The sequence below is a fragment of the Anolis carolinensis genome, chromosome 3, assembly GCF_035594765.1.
Source record: "Anolis carolinensis isolate JA03-04 chromosome 3, rAnoCar3.1.pri, whole genome shotgun sequence".
NCBI lineage: Eukaryota > Metazoa > Chordata > Lepidosauria > Squamata > Dactyloidae > Anolis > Anolis carolinensis.
Genome location: NC_085843.1, coordinates 257470878 through 257490620, shown reverse-complemented (window position 1 = coordinate 257490620; position 19743 = coordinate 257470878). Strand labels below are relative to the sequence as shown.

The following is a 19743-nucleotide window of genomic DNA, read 5'->3' as shown; positions in this document are numbered from 1 at the left end:
CCCTTCACCCTCCGTTAGATGGGCGGCAGGCTCTGCCAACGAGAGCGCTGCACGCCTTTGGAGCTGCTCCCGGTTCGCCGATCACGAGCGGAGCCGGGACCAGCCAGGGTGAGGGGCCGGGGGGGGGGGGGGGTAGGAAGCAAGGTAGAGTACACTGCTCCAGAGGCAGCCAGGCAGCCTGGGCGGTGGAAAAACGTGGTCTGGCGTTCTGAAATTATTCGGAGAGGGTCCTGCTTGCGGAGAGTCCCAACTCGTTGGAAGTAGCCTTCAAGAAGAGTTGGAAGTACATGAGGCGAGGAAATTGTTTCCATGCTTGCGCACACATTTCTATCTTTATTTTATTATCACACAAGCATGTGGATACTGAGTTGCTGTGTTTTTTCCTGTCTGTATGACTGTGTTCCTGAAGCATTCTCTCCTGACGTTTCGCCTGCATTTCTGGCAGACATCCCCAGAGTTTGTGAGGTCTGCTGGAAACTAGGCAAGTAGGTTTATATATATATGTAGAATGTTCTGGGTGGGGGAATAAAGAGGTTTGTGCATAGTGATTCTATCCTCAGAAGTTGTGAGGTCAGGAGGAAATGTTTTCATGTTTCATGTTTTCCTCCTTTCTGCTGAAATTGTCCACATGCTTGTGGATATCAATCGCTTCTCTGTGTAGACTGACACGGTGGTTGTTAAGAGTGGTCCAGCATTTCTGTGGGGAATTCCAGACTCAGAAACATTCAGGGCTAGCTAATACCTCCCAACAAAGGATTCCCATATGCAGGAAACAGCCAGGCATGAAGCTGCCAGGCTATTCAGTGCTAATCAAGCTTTATTCATTTATTTTGTGTCAAAAGAATTGCATGATAAATAAGTTTAAAAGTGATTAAAATAAAGGAATCACAAACTAATCAAGGTGGCCAATTGCAACATTCACACTTGCCGCAGGCAGACAAGAGTTTTCTCCCACCCTGGATATTATTATATAAACCCACTTGCCTAGTTTCTAACAGACCTCACAACCTCTGAGGATGCTTGCCATAGATGTGGGCGAAACATCAGGAGAGAATGCTTCTGGAAGATGGCTATACAGCCCGGAAAACCCACAGCAATCCAGTGATTCCAGCCATTAAAGCCTTCAACAACAGCATGTAGACAGTTTCGACAGAAAGGAGGAAACCATGAAATTGAACAAAATCTGACTACCAGTATTTTTTAAAATAAAATCAGGCCAGTACATAAGGAACAACACTCTGAAAACAGAGAAATTCCAGACATGAATCAATCAGGGTCAGCTAACACCTCTCAACAAAGGATTTACCCTGGCAGGACACAGCCAGGCTTTGAAGCTGCAAGGCTACTCAATGCTAATCAAGGTGATCAATAGCAACATTCACACCTGCCTCAGACAGACAAGAGTTTTTTCTCCCACCCTGGACATTCCACAGCTATATAAACCCCACTTGTCTAGTTTCCAACAGACCTCACAGCCTCTGAGAATGCCTGACATTTATGTGGGTGAAACGTCAGGAGAGAATGCTTCTGGAACATGGCCATACAGCCAGGAAAACACACAGCAACCCAGTTATTCTGGCCATGAAAGCCTTTGACAACATACCTTTATTTCGTTTACAGTGAGGAAGCATCAGAAACAATTAAGGATTATTTGTGACTTAGAGTGCATCTTCTACACTGTAGAAGTAATACAGTTTGACACCGTTTTAACTACCATGGCTCAATGGTATAGAATCATGGGAGTTGTGATTTTACAAAGTAGCTTTCTCTGCAAAGAATGCTGGTTCCTTTTGTTGCCCAAACTACACTTCCCATAACATTGAGCTATGGCAGTTAAAGTACTGTAGTACCAGACCATTCATTCTGTGGTGTAGATCTTCCATAAGTCTACAAAGATGACTACAGTATTGTCACCCACATTTTCCAATGTACTGTAGCTCCCTGGCACAGCACCCACTTTGCATACGAAAAAGTTTCAGGTGCAAACATATCTTATGTTGCCAGAAGAGTGAATACCATCTTCTGAGTCTTCCCTGGCAAATTGAAAAACAGAGTCTTGTACAATATATCTGTGATTTATTTCAGACATGCTTGCTTCTGTATACCCTTTTTCAGGTATAAACAGAATCCCAAAGCCATTTACAGAAATTTTAAGGATAGCATTTAAATTCAATCAGTAATGGAAAGGCTAGCAACAATAAAATGCAAATTCATATTGTAAGTACAATAATCATATGTACTAAAAGCATTCTTTATAGTGAGCAACTGTGGCCCTGTTTGTTGCGTTGTCTCCAAGCCATTTCCAACTTATGGCAAACCCTAAGGCCAATGTATCACTGAGGCTGAGAAAGTGTGACTCACCTAATGTCACCCAGTGGGCTTCCATGGATCAGCAGGAACTGAATCTGCTGTTCAGCAGGAACAACTCTAGAGTTGTTGTCCAGTGCGCAAATCACTAAAGTACACTGGCTGTTGTGGCTCCCTTAATTGCTCAGTGTTGACTGTATTGTCCAGGACTGGTTTAGGAAATGGGCCAAAACATGTGGAGGGACACCAGAGCTCCTCATCTGAAGCCTAGGTAAATAGCAGGGGGGGAAATCAACTGGCTAATGTTCCAGAGACAAGGGGCCACAGTGGCTAAAACCCTGTCATCAGTCATGGCATACCTATCCAAGTGCAGCAAAGGGATCTACAAAAAGACCTTTGATGTAGGTCCTAACAGTAAACAAATGTATGTGGTGGGTGGTCTGGTTTTGAAGTTATTTAAGGAAAATTGGCTTGCATCACCACTCCTATGGAGCCGCAGTGGCGCAATGGGTTAAATCCTTGTGCTGGCTGAACTGCTGACCTAAAGGGTTAGTTTCCATCTGTCAGCCCTAGCATGCAGGGACATAAGAGAAGCCTCCCAGCAGAATGGTATCACATCCAGGCGTCCCCTGGGCAATGCCCTTGCAGGCAGCCGATTCTCTCACACCAGAAGCAACTTGTAGTATGTTAGCTTCTGGCACAATAAAAAAAACACTATGGATTTCTGTCTATCCATAGATAGACATCTGTGGTGCAGTCTTATGTGTGTTTACTTCGCAATAAGTCCTATAGAATTACAGTATGTCTGCTCTCAAGTGTATATGCATAGACAGACGGTTTCAAGGTTTCAAAATACTGGGGCTGAATTGAGTGCTGGTACAACTTTTTCAAAAGATTGTGTTTCTTTCATCAGATCCCAATAAGTAACCAAGTTTCTGGAATATGTAATACTGTATATATCTAAAATTCTATTAATATATATTACTAGCTTTGCCCGGCCACGCGTTGCTGTGCCTTATGGGAATCCTTTGTTGGCCAGGTGGAATAGCAGTGAATAGCCTTGCAGTCTCAAAGCATTTTCTGGAGTAGCTGGAGCTTTTTGTTGTATGAACGTAGAGGCATGGATGAGGGGTTGTGCTGCCAAGTTTAGTGTTTCTAGGATGTGTAGTTTCTGGAATATGTAATACTGTATATATCTAAAATTCTATTAATATATATTACTAGCTTTGCCCGGCCACGCGTTGCTGTGCCTTATGGGAATCCTTTGTTGGCCAGGTGGAATAGCAGTGAATAGCCTTGCAGTCTCAAAGCATTTTCTGGAGTAGCTGGAGCTTTTTGTTGTATGAACGTAGAGGCATGGATGAGGGGTTGTGCTGCCAAGTTTAGTGTTTCTAGGATGTGTAGTTTTGTTGTTTTGTCCTAGGCCGAAATTTAATTACTCTTTTATATATATAGATGAAAGTGGAATTTTAATTATAATTAATAACACTTTTTATGTTTACATGTGACATTTGAATTTTAGGAAATATCTTTCCTGTTTGTGTATCGTAATACATAAATACTGTATCTTCCCTCTCATTAAATGCTTTACTTTCCTTAGAGAAATAGTAAACGAACTCACAATTTTCTTACAGTAGCTTGTATACATAGGAACAAAACGTCAAACATAAAACAACAATTATTATCATTATTGTTATTATTATGTTTCTTTGCTTTTAAGACATGCTTTCCTCCCATACAAACTAAAAATAGGGTGTGTCTAAAAATGGGGTGCCAGCTAGACCAGGGCGCACTGGGCGGGAGGCGGGGCACCGTCAGGGCGGTGCCCCGCCTCCTGCCCAGCGTGCCCTGGCCCCGCCTCCCACGCAGCGTGGGAGGCGGGGCCAGGGCACGCTGGATGGGAGGCGGGGCCAACCCTGGCCCCGCCTCCCACGCTACTAGCCCTGACCCCGCCTCCCACGCTACGTGGGAGGCGGGGCCAGGGGACGCTGGGCGTGAGGCGGGGCCAGGGCGGGGGAGGCGGGGCCCGCCGGCGCCGCGGGAGGCACATGGCCACGCCTCCCGCAGCGCCGGCGGGAGGGGGGGCGCTTTTCCCCATCCCCGCTTACTATTGTAAATTTTCTTCGGCCGGCCCTGACATCAGCTGTTGCTGTTCTCAGGACTTTATTGCAAAAGGCTCTAAAAACAGGTCCTGGCATTGCAAGCCCATCTTGTTTGGAGCTGGAGCGCACCAGGTTAGCCAGTCCTATTATTGAAACTATTTGTTCCTCAAGTGCTTGAAGAAACCTGCAAGTGTTTTTAGCTGCCTGAATGTCACTCCTTGCAATCTGCATTGCCTTCCTTTGTCTGTGCCCTCTTTAAGTTTTCCCCCAGAAGAATTGCATAACTATGTGAGTTCAAAATCTTGTTAAACTGGGGCTTCACAAATAATTACTTTGCAAGTTGACAAACACTGTCTTTTAAAATACTTTAAACATTAATAAAAATGTAGAGATGCATTTTGCAGTTACAAGTATTTCCCCTATCTCGTGTATTCTGCAAGGGGGAGATCTATTTTTCATTGTCAAACCTGCAATGGCTGAATTAAGTTTGCAGGAGCTGGCTTGTAAACTGCAGGGATGTTTGCAAAATCACAAAGGAAATCTAGCAAAGAATACAGAAAGATTTAATCAAGAAGGGAAATTCCTAACTGTGCCTAAAATTGGCCATGAAATTGTGCAGTTCCATGTATTTTTAAAGGAAGTAAAAGGACAAAAGAAGGAAGCTAAGACTGTAAAAAATCCACATTGAACTGGATTGTATGGCAGTGTTTACTCAGATAACCCAGTTCAAACTAGATAATGTGGATTATCTGTCTTAATATTCTGGGTTATATGGCTGTGTAGAAGGGCCCTCAATCTGCTCACGAAGAGGACTAGCACTTTGACCACAGAGAAGTGACGTAGTTCAACAACACATCCACATTAACACCTCACGACCCTCAAGCTCACTGCAGAAATACTTTTGAATTATCACACCACCTGAAAACCCTTTGAATTCTGATTCAAAGCACTTTCGACTTTCCAAAAATGGGAGTACTCTTTTGTTGAACACTGGTTTCAAGCAACTTCACAACAGTGTCATACAGTGGCAAGCACTTCCATTCATGGCTGTGAAACTTCAAACCCATGCCACCAACTTCATGCGATAATGTCCCCAGTCTTACATGAGCAGGGATTCTGCCAAATTACTCATGGAGTAGTCAATAGCATCCTGTCTTATAACTCTGTCAGTGAAAGAGAACCCTTACATACTTTATAGCACATGATAAGTTTACAAAAAGTACAAAATGAAATAAAACAGTTCAGTGATTTTCAGATTTTTTTTCTACCGTGGAGCACAATGCTCTTTATATTAGAATATATACAAACAAAACTTTGGATAAGGGAGCACAGATATGTGGAACTGTAATTCTAGAAGCTATAATAAATCAAGGATAATAACAAAAAGACAGTGGGTGGTACATTGGCAGATGTCATGCAAATATGTGTCCTCTAAGGTTTAACTGGTGTTGTCATTCTTTTTCTCTCTCTTGACTTTGGTCCTATATCTTGAAAGGCACAAAAACATAGAACTGGAGATTTACCTGTCGAGAGCAATACTTGGGGGTGCTTATTAATTCCAGCATTTAATTGAGATTCAGTATGGGAGGCACAATAATGGCAGAGCTTGGAAATGTTCTTTTTTGGACTGCAGCTCTTGGAACCCAATGGCTATGTTGACTGGTAAATTCTAGGAGTGGTAATAAAAAAAAGAAAATGTGTCCAAACACTAAGAAGCAGGGATTTCTTATCTCACTGCTGACCGGAAAAACTGCCTTGTAGCTTTCAAAGTATAGAAGTCTCCTGTTAAAAGTGCATACAGCTTCTCTATTGGATAAGGGGTTGGATAAGGTTAATGGGCTTCATCAAGTCCAGCCAGGAAGCCTATAATTCAGATACAATTCCAGGACCACAGGAATGACCACTTTACAACAATGGCCCAGTTTTGGTAATATTTACAGCATTTGATTGTGGATACGTTCTCATCCTAAAGCAACTTCCCACAAGCCAGAGGTCCTTCAGATATGTTTGATTACTTTCGTTATGACCCACAGCCAGTTGTCTGAATAATAGGAGCTGCAGTACAAGACATTTGGAGAGTGTTAGCTTGAAGTAAAAGGCCCTAAAAAGCACCCCAACCTTTTTATATGCATGATCATACATGACAACCATCATTACATTATCCTTTTAAAGCTTATCAACAATTGGAGGTTGGATAAGTTACTTTTTGAACTATAGCTACAAGAAGTTCCCCCAGCCACTATGTCCACTGGGTTCTGAGAGTTAAAGTCTGCAAAAGTAACTTTTCCTTGTTTTACAACAAGGTACCCGCACAACCCTCCCCCCCCCCCCCCCCCCCCCGGAAAGGAACAAGGTATCTGGCAGGAACTGAGCAAGTAGTTAGTTTGAGAGGAACTTCAGATTTTTCTTTTACAGGAACATGCATGTAGGAGCAAATTCAGATTAATTCATCTTTCTAAAATCATTGCTTTCTTCTCATTCCTGGAAATCCTGAATTGTCTTCTCTTTGGCTCAAATTACAATGGTAACTTGGAGAGAAAACAGAGCATAGGTGTTTAGACCTAAAAATCTGGCTTGGAAAAGAACCTATTGCAAAAATAAATATCTTGTTCCCCAAAAGTCATTGGGAAATGTAAACAATCAACAGAAGGGAAAGGGAATCTGGGCTCATTATAAATATCCCCCATTCTAGACTTGCTCAATGGCATGCAGCCCATCATCGCAAGAGAAATGCTTGGAAAGGTATTCTAAATATTTTCAGAGCACAATCACTGCTGATTCCAGATATGCTTTACACTGCGCCATTTCCCTAAAAAGAAAAAGAAAAAGAGACAAATTAACATCGGCAATAGTTTTTAAAAATGATAGCTTTGCCAGATCTTAAAACTTTTACTGTTTCAGATGCCAATTCCCAGAATATCGCAGCCAACATGGCTACTCAACAAAACAAAACAAAAAGTCCAGAATACTAAACAGTACAAGTTCTGGAGCTTTTACAGACTTTTTGGGGGTAGGGTTGTTGTATGTCTTTCGGGCTGTGTGGCCATGTTCCAGAAGCATTCTCTCCTGACGTTTCGCCCACATCTATGGCAGGCATCCTCAGAGGTTGTGAGGTATGGAGAAAACTAAGCAAAGAGGTTAATATATATCTGTGGAAAGTCTAGGGTGAGAGAGGTCAGTGTGAATGTTGTGTAGTTAATCACTTTAATTAGCATTGAAAAGCTTATCTGCTGTCTTCTTCCTGCCTCTGGGGCATCCTTTGTTTAGAGTCGTTAACTGCCCTAGGTTGATTCATGTCTGGAAATCCTCTGTTTTCAGAGTATTGCTTTTTATTTACTGTTCTGATTTTTGAGTTTTTTAATACTGATAGCCAGATTTTGTTCATTTTCATGGTTTCTTCCTTTCTGTTGAAGTTGTCCACATGCTTGTGGATTTCAATGGCTTCTCTGTGTAGTCTGACATGATAGTTGTTAGAATGGTCCAGCATTTTTGTGTTCTCAAATAGTATTCTGTGTCCAGGCTGGTTCATCAAATGCTCTGCTATGGCTGATTTCTCTGGTTGCATTAGTCTGCAGTGCCTTTCATGTTCTTTGACTCTTGTTTGGGCGCTGCGTTTGGTGGTCCCTATGTAGACTTGTCCACAGCTGCATGGTATCCGGTAGACTCCTGCAGAAGAGAGAGGATCCCTCTTGTCCTTCGCTGACCGTAGCATTTGTTGGATTTTCTTCGTGGGTCTGTAGATAGTTTGTAGGTTGTGCTTCTTCATCAGCTTCCCTATGCGGTCAGTAGTTCCCTTGATGTATGGTAAGGACACCTTTCCTCTGGGTGGATCTTTGTCTTGACTCTCATGGCTTGTTCTTGGCCTTGCAGCTCTTCTGATGTCTGTGGTGGAGTATCCATTGGCCTGTACAGCCCAGTTTAGGTGGTTGAGTTCACCTTGGAGGAGGTGAGGTTCGCAGATTCTTTGTGCACGGTCTGTCAGGGCTTTGATTGTGCTCCTTTTTTGACTTGGGTGATGGTTGGAGTTTTTATGAAGGTATCTATCTGTATGTGTAGGTTTTCTGTAAACTGTGTGGCCCAATTGTTGATTGGGTTTGCGGATGACCAGAACATCTAGAAATGGCAGTTTTCCTTCCTTTTCTTTTTCCATGGTGAATTGGATGTTTGGGTGGATGCTGTTAAGATGGTCCAGGAACTTGCTGAGTTCTTCCTCTCCATGGCTCCAAATTGTGAAGGTGTCATCTACGTATCTGAACCAAACAGTTGGCTTTTTTGGTGCTGTTTCTAGGGCCTGTTTTTCAAAGTATTCCATATAGAAATTTGCTACTACTGGGCTGAGAGGGCTCCGCATGGCCACTCCATCCTTCTGTTCATAGAATCCAGTGTCCCACTGAAAGTAGCTAGTGGTGAGGCAATGGTGAAACAGGGCTGTGATGTCTTCTGGGAAGTTTTGTTTGATTAGTGTGAGGGTGTCAGCTACTGGGACTTTGGTAAAAAGGGACACCACATCAAAGCTGATCAGGATGTCCTTGGTGCTTAGATTGAGGTTGCTGATCTTTTCTATAAAGTGTGTAGAGTCCTTGATATAATGTGCAGTGAGCCCAATGTGGGTTTGTAGCTGTGTAGCCAGAAATTTTGCCAGGTTGTAAGTCGGCGATCCAATGGCACTTACAATGGGTCTGAGTGGGATGGAGTCCTTGTGGATTTTGGGGAGTCCGTAAAGCCTGGGTGGGAGGGCTTCTGATTTGCACAGCTGTTGGCATATGTCAAAGTTAATGGAGGAGTTCTTGATTAGAGTGTTTGTTTTTCTGGTGATTTTGTTAGTGGGGTCTTGTTTCACTTTCTTGTAAATTGTGGGATCTTGTGATGACCCATGGGCAATGTAGTCCCATTCCTGGCACTGTGGTGCCAGATGAAGAGGAAAACTTGGGTTTTTCGCCGTTTCAGTCAGAATTGGAACTTTCCCAGCCAGATTTGGAAACCTTGCACCTGCAAGAGATTTGTCTTCCAGAAGTCTGTCAAACAAGCCCTGAGCCTAAATCTCCTACGTTTTCTCGCCATGATTTTTGTAAACAACAGAGAGGAGTCGATCAGGCGTCTCGCAGGAGTGCTAGGATAGCTGCTAAGCATTCAGCTGATTAAGCCTGCTTCCCATGGGAAACTTTAGGGAGTCATGCATCTGGACTCAGAAAATAGCTTTCGTTTCTGGTTCTCCAGAGAACTGCTTTTGGGCGGGAAAACGGGACCCTATTTAGGTGTTTTACCCACAAAGGGATCTTGCGGAGTCAATTCGTCAGCAACCGGAGTAGCGTGTGTGGACAGCTACTCCGCTTCCAAGCCTCCGTTCCTGTCGCCAAGCCTTCGTTCCCAGCTTTGTTTACTCCACGAATCCTGCCTTGCTTTCTAAGACTCAGCCTCGTCTTGTTTCCCGGATTTTGCCAAGAAATTACCACGGATCTTGTTCTTGTTCCTTGTTTCCTTGTTGCCTTGAATCAAGCCTCGTTTTCCCAAGAATCAAGTTACTTCCTAGCCTCGCTCAAGTTTCACGGACTAAAAGACCTTGTCATCTCCCCTCACTTTGCCTGGCAAAGTGAGTGTTTCGGTTATTGGATTACAACTTTGGACCTTAATATTTCATATTGGACATTGTTTCTTTGGACTAATTTTGACCTTTCCTGAAAGGTCTATTTCTGGACTATTTCATACACTTGCTTTTATTAACTTTATATATTCCTTCAATAAAGATATTAGTTAGATTCTGGCCTCTGTGTATGGTTATTGGTGCTCTGCAGCCTGGGTCGTGACAGATCTAGAAGTTGTCTGATTTTTTCTTTGTATTGTTTTGTTTCCATGATTACTGTGGCATTCCCCTTGTCAGCTGGAAGAATGATGATTTCAGGATCTGAGTTGAGATCTTTGATGGCCTGTCTTTCTTTTCTCGTTATGTTGCTGGGGGGGAGTTTTGCATTTCTCAGGATCCTTGCTGTTTCCATTCTTACCTCCTCTGCTTCTTCCTCAGGGAGCTGGTAAATTGCTGATTCAACATTGGCAATGATGTTTTCTACTGGGATCCTGGTGGTGGTGACTGCAAAATTTCCTCCTTTTTCTAGAATGGATACTTGGTCTTCAGTGGGGTATTTTTATATACACACACATGTGATGGTAATCACACAAGTTTTCATTTTATGGTCCTCTTTAAGACTTAAACCTAAAACCTGCTAACCCCTTCCCATTGTGCTTCCAGTTAAAAAGTAGAAAAATGGTAAGCCAATCAACATAGTAAAATGGCAACAAGCATTTTGCTTGCTGAGGCCAAGGCTTCCTTGTACAGAAGTTAACTGGAATAGTGATTTAACTCTTTTAAAATTTCAGTTTTACATAGGATGGTTGGTATCCCTCAAAACACCTGAAGGCCACAGGCTAGTTTAGGCTGCAGAACAGGTCTAAAAAATGAAATTCCTGCAAATGCAGGAGTGGTAATTCAGGAGGAATAACTTGGATGGAGGAGTTGCCACTAGTGCTGCTCTCCAGCTGCTAGTGCTCCAGCCAGGTGCCCCATCGGCCTAACAGTATGGCTACACAAGTGGTCTTACCCCACAACACCCACAACACGTGCAGTCGCCACAAATTGTTCCCAGGAGTCCATTGATAGCCTGAATGGCACAGAGCACCATCTGAGCTCCACTCATGATCAGCAACAGAGAAAAAAGGGTCAAATTCCAGGGCACAAGGGACTCGGGTGACTCACAAAGTGTCCACAAGTCATGGTTGCTGAGGTAGTCCCTGTATAAAAAAAGGAAAAGATGGATGAAATTTACTATCTGTTAAACAAAAGGAAAAGAAAAGAAAGGCCTGTCCTGTTGATGCATTCTAATGTGTGCGCATGACTATGGACCTCATCACATTTGCTGCTGGAATGGCCATGGATCGTGGTGAATCTGGCCATGCCCGGTGGTGGGCTTGGAGAACCCGTTGTCCCTTGCCCTGCATCAACCAGCTTCCCCTTTACTCCATCCCATGGGGGAAGTGTCTGCCAGTCGGCTTCCCCCCTTGATCCTAATGCAACATGGGAAGGGTCCCGTGTTGCCACCACAGTAGTGTACCCTCTTCAGTTTTGCCACGAAGCCCCGCTGCAAGTAGACGTAGATCATGGGATGGGAGCTGGCAAGCTCCATAGCAAAATTGAAGAGGATCTGGCATATGCAACTGTGTGAAGCTGGGCGGTATTGAGTTTATGAGTTCATGAGATCGGGCTCTAAAAGTACTTAGGAAAGAATTGTTTAAGAAAGCTTGAACTCTGAGGGATGGGCAAAAGATGCAATTTTGGAGTCTTAAATATTGCAGAATTAGGCATCAATATTATTAGTAATTAAAATAATGCATCATTGAAAAAATGCATTCACATTTTTATTTGTTTGTTTGTTTGTTTGTTTGCTATATTTATATTCCACCCATTTCACCCTGAAGGGGACTCAGAGCAGCCTTACAAATAGGCAGCAACTCAATGCCATAAACATATATATAATAAAATACACAGTTAGATTAAAACCAAAAACATTGAAACAACTCAATGTAAAACAATAATTAAAATACTGGTAATTAAAATATGGATTCATATAACAAGGCTAATGCATTACATTGATAATACTATTGATATGCTTATGGATCTGTACTCGTATACATACACACACAAAGAGAGTACACAGTGCCAATATTACACCCACTCCTCAATTCTGTAACAACTATGACAGAGTTTTAGAGTATCTCTTACCCGTCCCTAAATGGATAAATCCATGCCTTGGAGTCATTGGTTGGGTTGGTAATGAGACATTTTGGTCCTAGGTTCAGAGCAACAGCAGATGTAATAAAGCAGTATCCAGCACCTAAAACGCCCAATGCTGCAAATATTACAGATGTAAACATCTGCCAGAAATGAAAGGTAGAATAGAAATTAAAGTCCATCTAAGATTCTAAATCCATCCAGCTGACTTGTTTATAGCTTATAAACAAACATGTCCATCAAACACGTAAAGAGTTTGGAGCTTATCAAATCCATTGAACTCTTCTAACTCATCCATGACCCGGCAGATCAAATGTTAAGTTCTCATATCAAAGGCATTGATTTTTAGTGATTTAGCAATGTATGTCTTCAGTGGCCTGAATCTTCAATACTATTCTAGACCAGAAGTAGGAAACGTAAGACTTGAGGAACCATAGTGTAGCATTTCTTTTACTTAAACCCGTAGTGTGATGCAAAAGACATTATGTGCAATGAAGGAATCCTCAGCAAAGGCTTTTTTTCTGTGTACTTTTCTGAGTATTTTCTCTGTTCTTTCCAAAAAGTATTCAATTTTTAGCAGTGTAATTTAGAGCAACAGTAGTGATGCCCATTTTGCAAATAGGAGATAAAATAATTGCAGACCACAGCAGATCATAATTTTCTGTAATAATACAATAATAGGGTTAATGTAATAATACAGTTTGAAAGGGCTACTGTTGGGATTACAATTTATAGACTTGCTCAGCCAACATGACATCTCACTATGTTGTCTGGAGGATTCTAGGAGCCGCAGTTTCAAAATAATTCTTTTTGAATTTTCTTCTTTGATGTAAAATATGTAATATATAGGAGGACCAATCATTTGAGGGGACAAAATCTGTGATGGAAACAAGGCAGACATGGGAGGGAACAATGGAAATTGGTTTGTTCCTCTGTTTCTTGTTGAAAATACCATGCTCATTGTTCAGGAGGATGAAAATTCATTGCATCAAACCTGGATCACAATGTTATCAGCAATAACTATCTAAACCTAACAGTGATTCACAAATGTTACATTTCTTTTAAAAAAATATTGAGTTATGAATTGCTCTCTCTTTGCTGTGTGTGTCCCTAAATTATACCTTTTAATAGGCCAGCAATGCAAATTCTGCCAGAATGAGCAAATGTTCAGATTCCGAAACTCGGAAGCTTGTTTGATAGTTTGATAGTGAGAGAAATGTGTTGATTCTAAGAAAAAAAAAATATTGCCTAGCTGTTGATTATGATTTTTGTTTTGGTGTTCCTCTCGACATCTACTCAAAAAAAGCTCCAATGGGTTCCCAATTAAACGTGTGTAGAATTGCAGCCTTAAGGTTTATTCTGCTAAATGACAGGCCTATTTTATATGCTTTTCTGCATAGTTCATCTTTAGTAATTGAACCTATCATGAAGTTTTCTTGGCAGATTTTTTAAGAGCAGGTTTGCCCTTGCCTTCCTTTGAGTGAGTATGATTTGCCCAGTGAGTTTCCATAGCCATTGCACTAAGATATAATCTATAAGTCTTCCATTAGTGTTAAATTTGCTTCTTTAGTCTTTGCTTAGTCTCAGGGCTTATCTACAGTCTATCCAACATCATACTGCTAACATCACCAGGAATTTGATTGTGTTATTCCACTTTTGATGTCATTTCACTGATTTGTTGCTGACATCTTTATGATCCAATATTAGTGTCTTGTTCCATTTTTAAAATACTATATAATTTAGTTCACTGTTATCTTTCAGTTCTCATCTCTTACTATTGACTTATTTGGATCTTCACTCCTTGATGTCCACCTTCCTTATTCAACCCAATATTTTACTCTTATTTTTCTTCCTTGTTGTTTTCTCTTCTTGGTATTCTCTCCTTGAACGTTTGTGGACTGCTTCTTCAATTACGTTTTTCAAATCTCAATTAAAATATTTTTTTTTAACTGCAATCCTGTCTTTGGAATTCCAGTTTAATTTTACTCTTGTAATTATATATCTTCAGATTACACAAATAAGTTGTTATATATCTATTGTTTTTGGGTTGTCGAAGCTTTTCATGGCCGGAATCACTGGGTTGCTGTGAGTTTTCCAGGCTGTGTGGCCATGTTCCAGAAGCATTCTCTCCTGACGTTTCACTCACATCTATGGCAGCCATCCTCAGAGGTTGTGAGGTCTGTTGGAAACTAGGCAAGTGGGGTTTATGGTATATATCTGTAGAATGTCCATGGTCTACTGTTTTTGTTTTTGTATTCATCCTTTCTTCCCACATCTTCTCAATTTTATTTCAGTATATGCCATTATTCCTGAAATTGTTGTAAGCCTCTTAAACATATAAACTACAAATCACATGAAGACTAAAAGCTGCAATTCTGTACAAATTTACTTAGGAAGAAGCTTTATGGAATTGTGTGTGCCTTCTAGATGCTTATTGACATATGGATGCCCCATTAATTTCATAGGTTTTTCTTAGACAAGGAATCGTCAGAGGTATTTTTGCTAATTCCTCCCTCTGAAATATAGCATATGACACCTGGTATTTGTTGGCAGTCTCCAAGTATTAACCAGAGCCTATTCTGCTTAGCGTCTAAGATCAGAGATAATTTGTTGCCTTCAGGGCATGTAAGGATTCATGGAACAAAGGAGGAGTGGAAATGAATTAATTTTGGTCTAGATCAGGGATTAACAACTTTAATGCATTGTCTCCCACTATAGGCTGCACCTCCTGTGCTATCAAGATTTAGCAGGAAATTATGCTGTCAATAACAATGGCAACATATATAAGGCATTTGTTAGCTTTAAAAGATTTCTCCCATGAGCAATATAAATTTTGTAGCAAACCACCAGAAGGCCAGTGAAAGGAAGCAACTTGGTTGTCACTTTATTCCAGTGTTGCTATCCTATTTCAGCAGTGTGGTTTTGAGAGGGGCCTTGAGGGTCATGAAAAAAGTCAGTTTTGACTTACTGTGACCCAATGAAGAAGAGACCTTCAAGTCACCCTTAACAGCTCTACTCAGGTTTTGCCAACTCAGAGTTGGAATGCAATCTTCTTCTTTTCCTACTGATGCCTGCATTACCAAACATCATTTATTTTTCTAGTGAGACATGTCTTCTCATAACATGTTCAAACTACAAGTGTCTCAGTTTTGTCATCTTGGCTTCAAGGGAAAATTAATGCTTCATTTGCTCTATGACCAATTTATTTTCTTCCTAACCATCCATGGCATCTGTAGAGCTCTTGCACTGATTCAGGCCACCTCTCTTGGCCATTATCTTGACATATTCTGCAATGATTTGCAAATCTGTTGCTCCTAGCTGATAGCTGTTTTATTGCTATTATGTTATACTGTAATGTTCGATTTTATTTTTATTTTTTTACAAATATAGCATTGAGGAGTCAACTGTTATGTATCTGATCTGTTTGTGCCATATGGAGTGGATCCAACCAGAACTTAACAGTTCAAGGAATTTGGCAAAAAGGAGATACACAACCTATTAATTACTTTGCTAGAATATAAACTGGACAGGAAATGAGAAAGCTGATCAATTTTCCCCAGACATAAAGACTAAAATGATTTTTCATTTATTAATATGTCATTGCACTGAAAAGCTCAAATGTAGTCTATTCAATTATAAGCATGATGCAATAATTGAAATGTTTGACTGGGACTTTGAAAGCACCAGATCCAAATTTCCACTCAGCCATGAAATCCATTAAATGACCTTGGGCTGATCTCTATTTTTCAGCTCAGACTACCTGACAAAATAGATAAAATGTGGAACAGAATAATATGAACTGCTTAGAGAAGAGTTTCTCAAACTGTGATCTCCTAGATGTTTTGGACTTCAGCTCCCACAATTCCTAACAGCTGGTAAACTGACTGGGATTTCTGGAAGCTAAAGTCCAAAACACCTGGAGGAGCAGATCTTGAAAAACACTGGTTGGGGCTGTTATACTATGGAGATAACATGAAATTGAATGACCTATTGCAAAATATGCTAATATTTGGTAAAGTTGAAGGAGTAGCAGAGGAATACACTACAGGAAAGCACAGACCTACAACTGCAAGATCTGAAAAGAGATGTTAGTAACAGGGTCATCTGCAGGTCTCTCATTCATGTGATCACTTTAACTTAAAACCAACTTGATGGTACATGTCAATAAGAACAAATTAAAATACATATTTCTATCCAGGAATGGATTGTTTAGTTCACTGAATTAGCCCAAACTGCCAAATTAATGTGAATTCTAAAGGATAAGCCAACTACAGATTTCTTGAAAGACTGGAAACCGTTTAAGAACTTGAGAAATAAGAAATGTGTGATTATAAGACTATTTAGTTGGCTCTGTAACGGTAGAATGAGATATCTATCTATCTATCTATCTATCTATCTATCTATCTATCCATCCATCCATCCATCCATCCATCCATCCATCCATCTATCTATTGTGTATGCTGTCGGAATTTAAGACAAAATTGAAGGCTCATTGTGTTGTTGAAGGCTTTCATGGCCAGAATCACTGGATTACTGTGAGTTTTCCAGGCTGCATGGCCATGTTCCAGAAGCATTCTCTCCTGACGTTTCACCCACATCTGTGGCAGGCATCCTCAGAGGTTGTGAGGTCAGTTGGAAACTAGGCAAGTGAAGTTTATATGTGTCTGGAATGTTCAGAGTGGAATCCCCCCAGGCAGGAAGCAGCCAGGCTTTGAAGCTGCAAGGCCATTCAATGCTAATCAAGGTGGCCAATTGCAACATTCACACTTTCCTACAACAGACATGAGTTCTTTCTTCCACCCTGAACTTCCACAGATATACAAACCTCACTTGCTTAGTTTCCAACAGACCTCACAACCTCTGAGAATGTGGGTGAAACATCAGGAGAGAATGCTTCTGTAACATGGCCATACAGCCCAGAAAACTCACAGCAATCCAGAAGACGAATTTCTTCTGGCAGGCTTACCCAGTCAATTTCAAGCTGTGAATTTTAATCTGCATTTCATCAGTGGGTTTTTACTTGTGTTTTACTTCTGTGTATCTTGTTGTATGTCTTTTAAGAGTGTTTTTATCACTTGTTTTAACGAAGTTGTATCTTGCCTCAAGGTGCAGGGAGAGGCACGTAATAAATTGTTATTATATTTAATCTTTGTATTACTCTTAATTACAGTTAGGATGGGGGATCAGAGCCGCTCTGTGTTTTAGTAATTCTCTTTCTTTTTTTTTCCTGTTTCTTTACTTTCTTGATGTATATCACTTTCTAATGTTTTCTTGTTTGTTTGTAAATTAGTGCTAGTGTTAAAAATCCATAAACAAATAGACTAAAAATTATGTATATGCTTCCATTTTATTTGGAAGTTAGACTTTTATACTTACGGCAAATCTCTTTCCACAGCTTTCATTACCACAGCATCCACAGCAATCATTGTTCTTAAGACCCGCAAAGACCAAAATAGGAAACACCATCTGATGATAACAATGAAGTATTTTAGTGCATGACAGTTCTCAATTTAATTGAATTTAATGTGAATGCTAAAATACTGTCTCTCTTACTAATATCACAGTTTGTCCACTTGACAGTAAACAGCAGGATGACTTTGGTCCAATGATGCATTTCAAAGCATATTAACTTAAAACAGACCCCACTGAAAGGATTAAAAGGCGACTATTTGACTAAAAATTTATGTTTGACCATATGGTTGACTATAAATTCTATGTCTTTCATAGAAACACTAGCTTTTACAGCACTGTTTGTTACCACTGAAAAAAGTATGAAGTTGATGTAATGGGTTAAACCCTTCTACGGGCAGGACTGCTGACCTGAAGGTTGGGTTACTGACCTAAAGATTGCTGGTTCAAATCTGGGGAGAGCAGGTGAGCTCCCTCTGTCAGCTCCAACTTCCGATGCAGGGACATGAGAGAAGCCTCCCACAAGGATTGTAAAAAACATCAAAACATCTGGGTGTCCCCTGGGCAACGTCCTTGCAGACGGCCAATTCTCTCACACCAGAAGCAACTTGCAGTTTCTTAAGTCTCTCCTGACATGAAATAAATAAATAAATAAAAGACTGATCTAGCAAAAAAAAGTGATCCTATCCTCCAAAAACGACCCAATATTATACTATTTCTGAATTTTCAGTCCGTCATTTAATGTGTTTTTCTTATTACACATTGAATGATTTCCCCCCACAATGGGAAGGCAGGAGATAAAAATGCAAAAGAATGCAAAAGTAATAATTACTGTAAATATAATTTCCAACTAAGACTGTAATATGCCAAACTTCTGCAAACCTTATAGATGTGAGCCAATAATGAAAATGATAAATACTCGACATACTTACCAGGACACCAGAACCCAGGATTCCTCCAAAATACCAAACTTCATTAGTAATACCATCGCTATCTTGAACGGTTCCTCCCGGGAAAAACAACAAAATATTGGCAATAGGACAGAGCACCGTCAGAGGAATGAGTGTAAATCCAAGGCATTTTGCACATCCTCCGCAACACATGTTTGCACAACGATATTGTCAACTCCACTAAAGAAGAAGAAGGGCAAGATTTCCTGGGATCCCTTTGGTGATTTAAAGAAGAGCTCCGTGCTATCTTTTAACACAACCCACTTGTGTTTTGGCTCCTGCTTTGGGATGGCTTCTCTTAGTGGAGGTTTCAGCCTGGCAGAAAAAAGAGCTCTGTTTATTTATAAGGCTACACTGTCATTATCTCATTTTTCTACATTTCTGTCCCGCTGCCCCCGCCCCAATGAGATTACGTTGAGACCAGCCTCTCAATTTACCATGACGACCAGCAATCTCTGTTAATATTCTACCATCAGTCAGCCATTTGGAAAAAGATTATTGGAATATACCTTTCCCAGTGATGGAGGATTATTTTTGGCAATGTGGTTGTTTAATAAACTATGTAGAAAGGGGGGGGGGGGAATAGCAACACAGATTCCTGTAACACCTAACACTTTTATTATTGCATGAACTAGCAAGGACAATGAATAGAGAGAAATAAAAAGCTCATGCTATATTAAATGGGATAGTCTTCCAGATGTCACAAGACCCTGGAAAAGAAGAGGGAATTCAAGTTTTTTTAGGCTCACAGGAAATCAAAATTGTTCATTAATTGATGTCTCATCATTACATCGCCCATTCTCACAGGAAGTCCTCACAATCAATACTGTCTAAGTGAATACACCAATAGTTAATCTGTTCTCATGAGGGAATAAGAATAAGATAAAAGCTGTAAATCAAACAATGAAATGAACCATGAACATGGAAATTGCATAAATAGAGCAAAGGTTTGTTGACTGCTGTTTCTGCACAGTTCAGTGGATATTTTATATGAAACAACTGGCCAAGATTTTCCTTTTCTATTTATATATATTTTTAAAAATTAACTGCAGTCCCATGGACTAAATAAAGTTGATGAATAAGGGCCTCATCACACTCAAACATTTATCCACTAAATCAGATGTATAACTAGTCCATCAGAGAAATGTAAGTGTATACTACACAAACGTGTATAGATATCTTTTAAAGATGTTGA

General features: G+C 40.6%; 1 protein-coding gene across 1 annotated transcript; it reads right to left on the bottom strand.

The window, feature by feature from the left end:
* Positions 1–5654: 5654 nt before the first annotated feature.
* On the bottom strand, positions 5655–18916 carry tm4sf4 (transmembrane 4 L six family member 4). The gene is made up of 5 exons (XM_003218191.4): positions 18531–18916; positions 17566–17655; positions 12181–12332; positions 11003–11192; positions 5655–7218 (listed from the first exon to the last, which is right to left on the bottom strand). Exons 1-5 carry the CDS (start codon positions 18699–18701, stop codon positions 7201–7203), a joined length of 621 nt encoding a protein of 206 aa, XP_003218239.3. The 5' UTR covers positions 18702–18916; the 3' UTR covers positions 5655–7200.
* Positions 18917–19743: the final 827 nt, after the last annotated feature.

Bases quoted from the DNA above. Each gene is read 5' to 3' on its own strand.
- tm4sf4 (XM_003218191.4), bottom strand. From the start codon at position 18,701: ATGTGTTGCGGAGGATGTGCAAAATGCCTTGGATTTACACTCATTCCT. The intron at 17,656-18,530 runs GTAAGTATGTCG...TGTTATCATCAG, and splicing joins TCCTGGGTTCTGGTGTCCTG to ATGGTGTTTCCTATTTTGGT. The intron at 11,193-12,180 runs GTAAGAGATACT...TTTTTTATACAG, and splicing joins ATTTATCCATTTAGGGACGG to GGACTACCTCAGCAACCATG.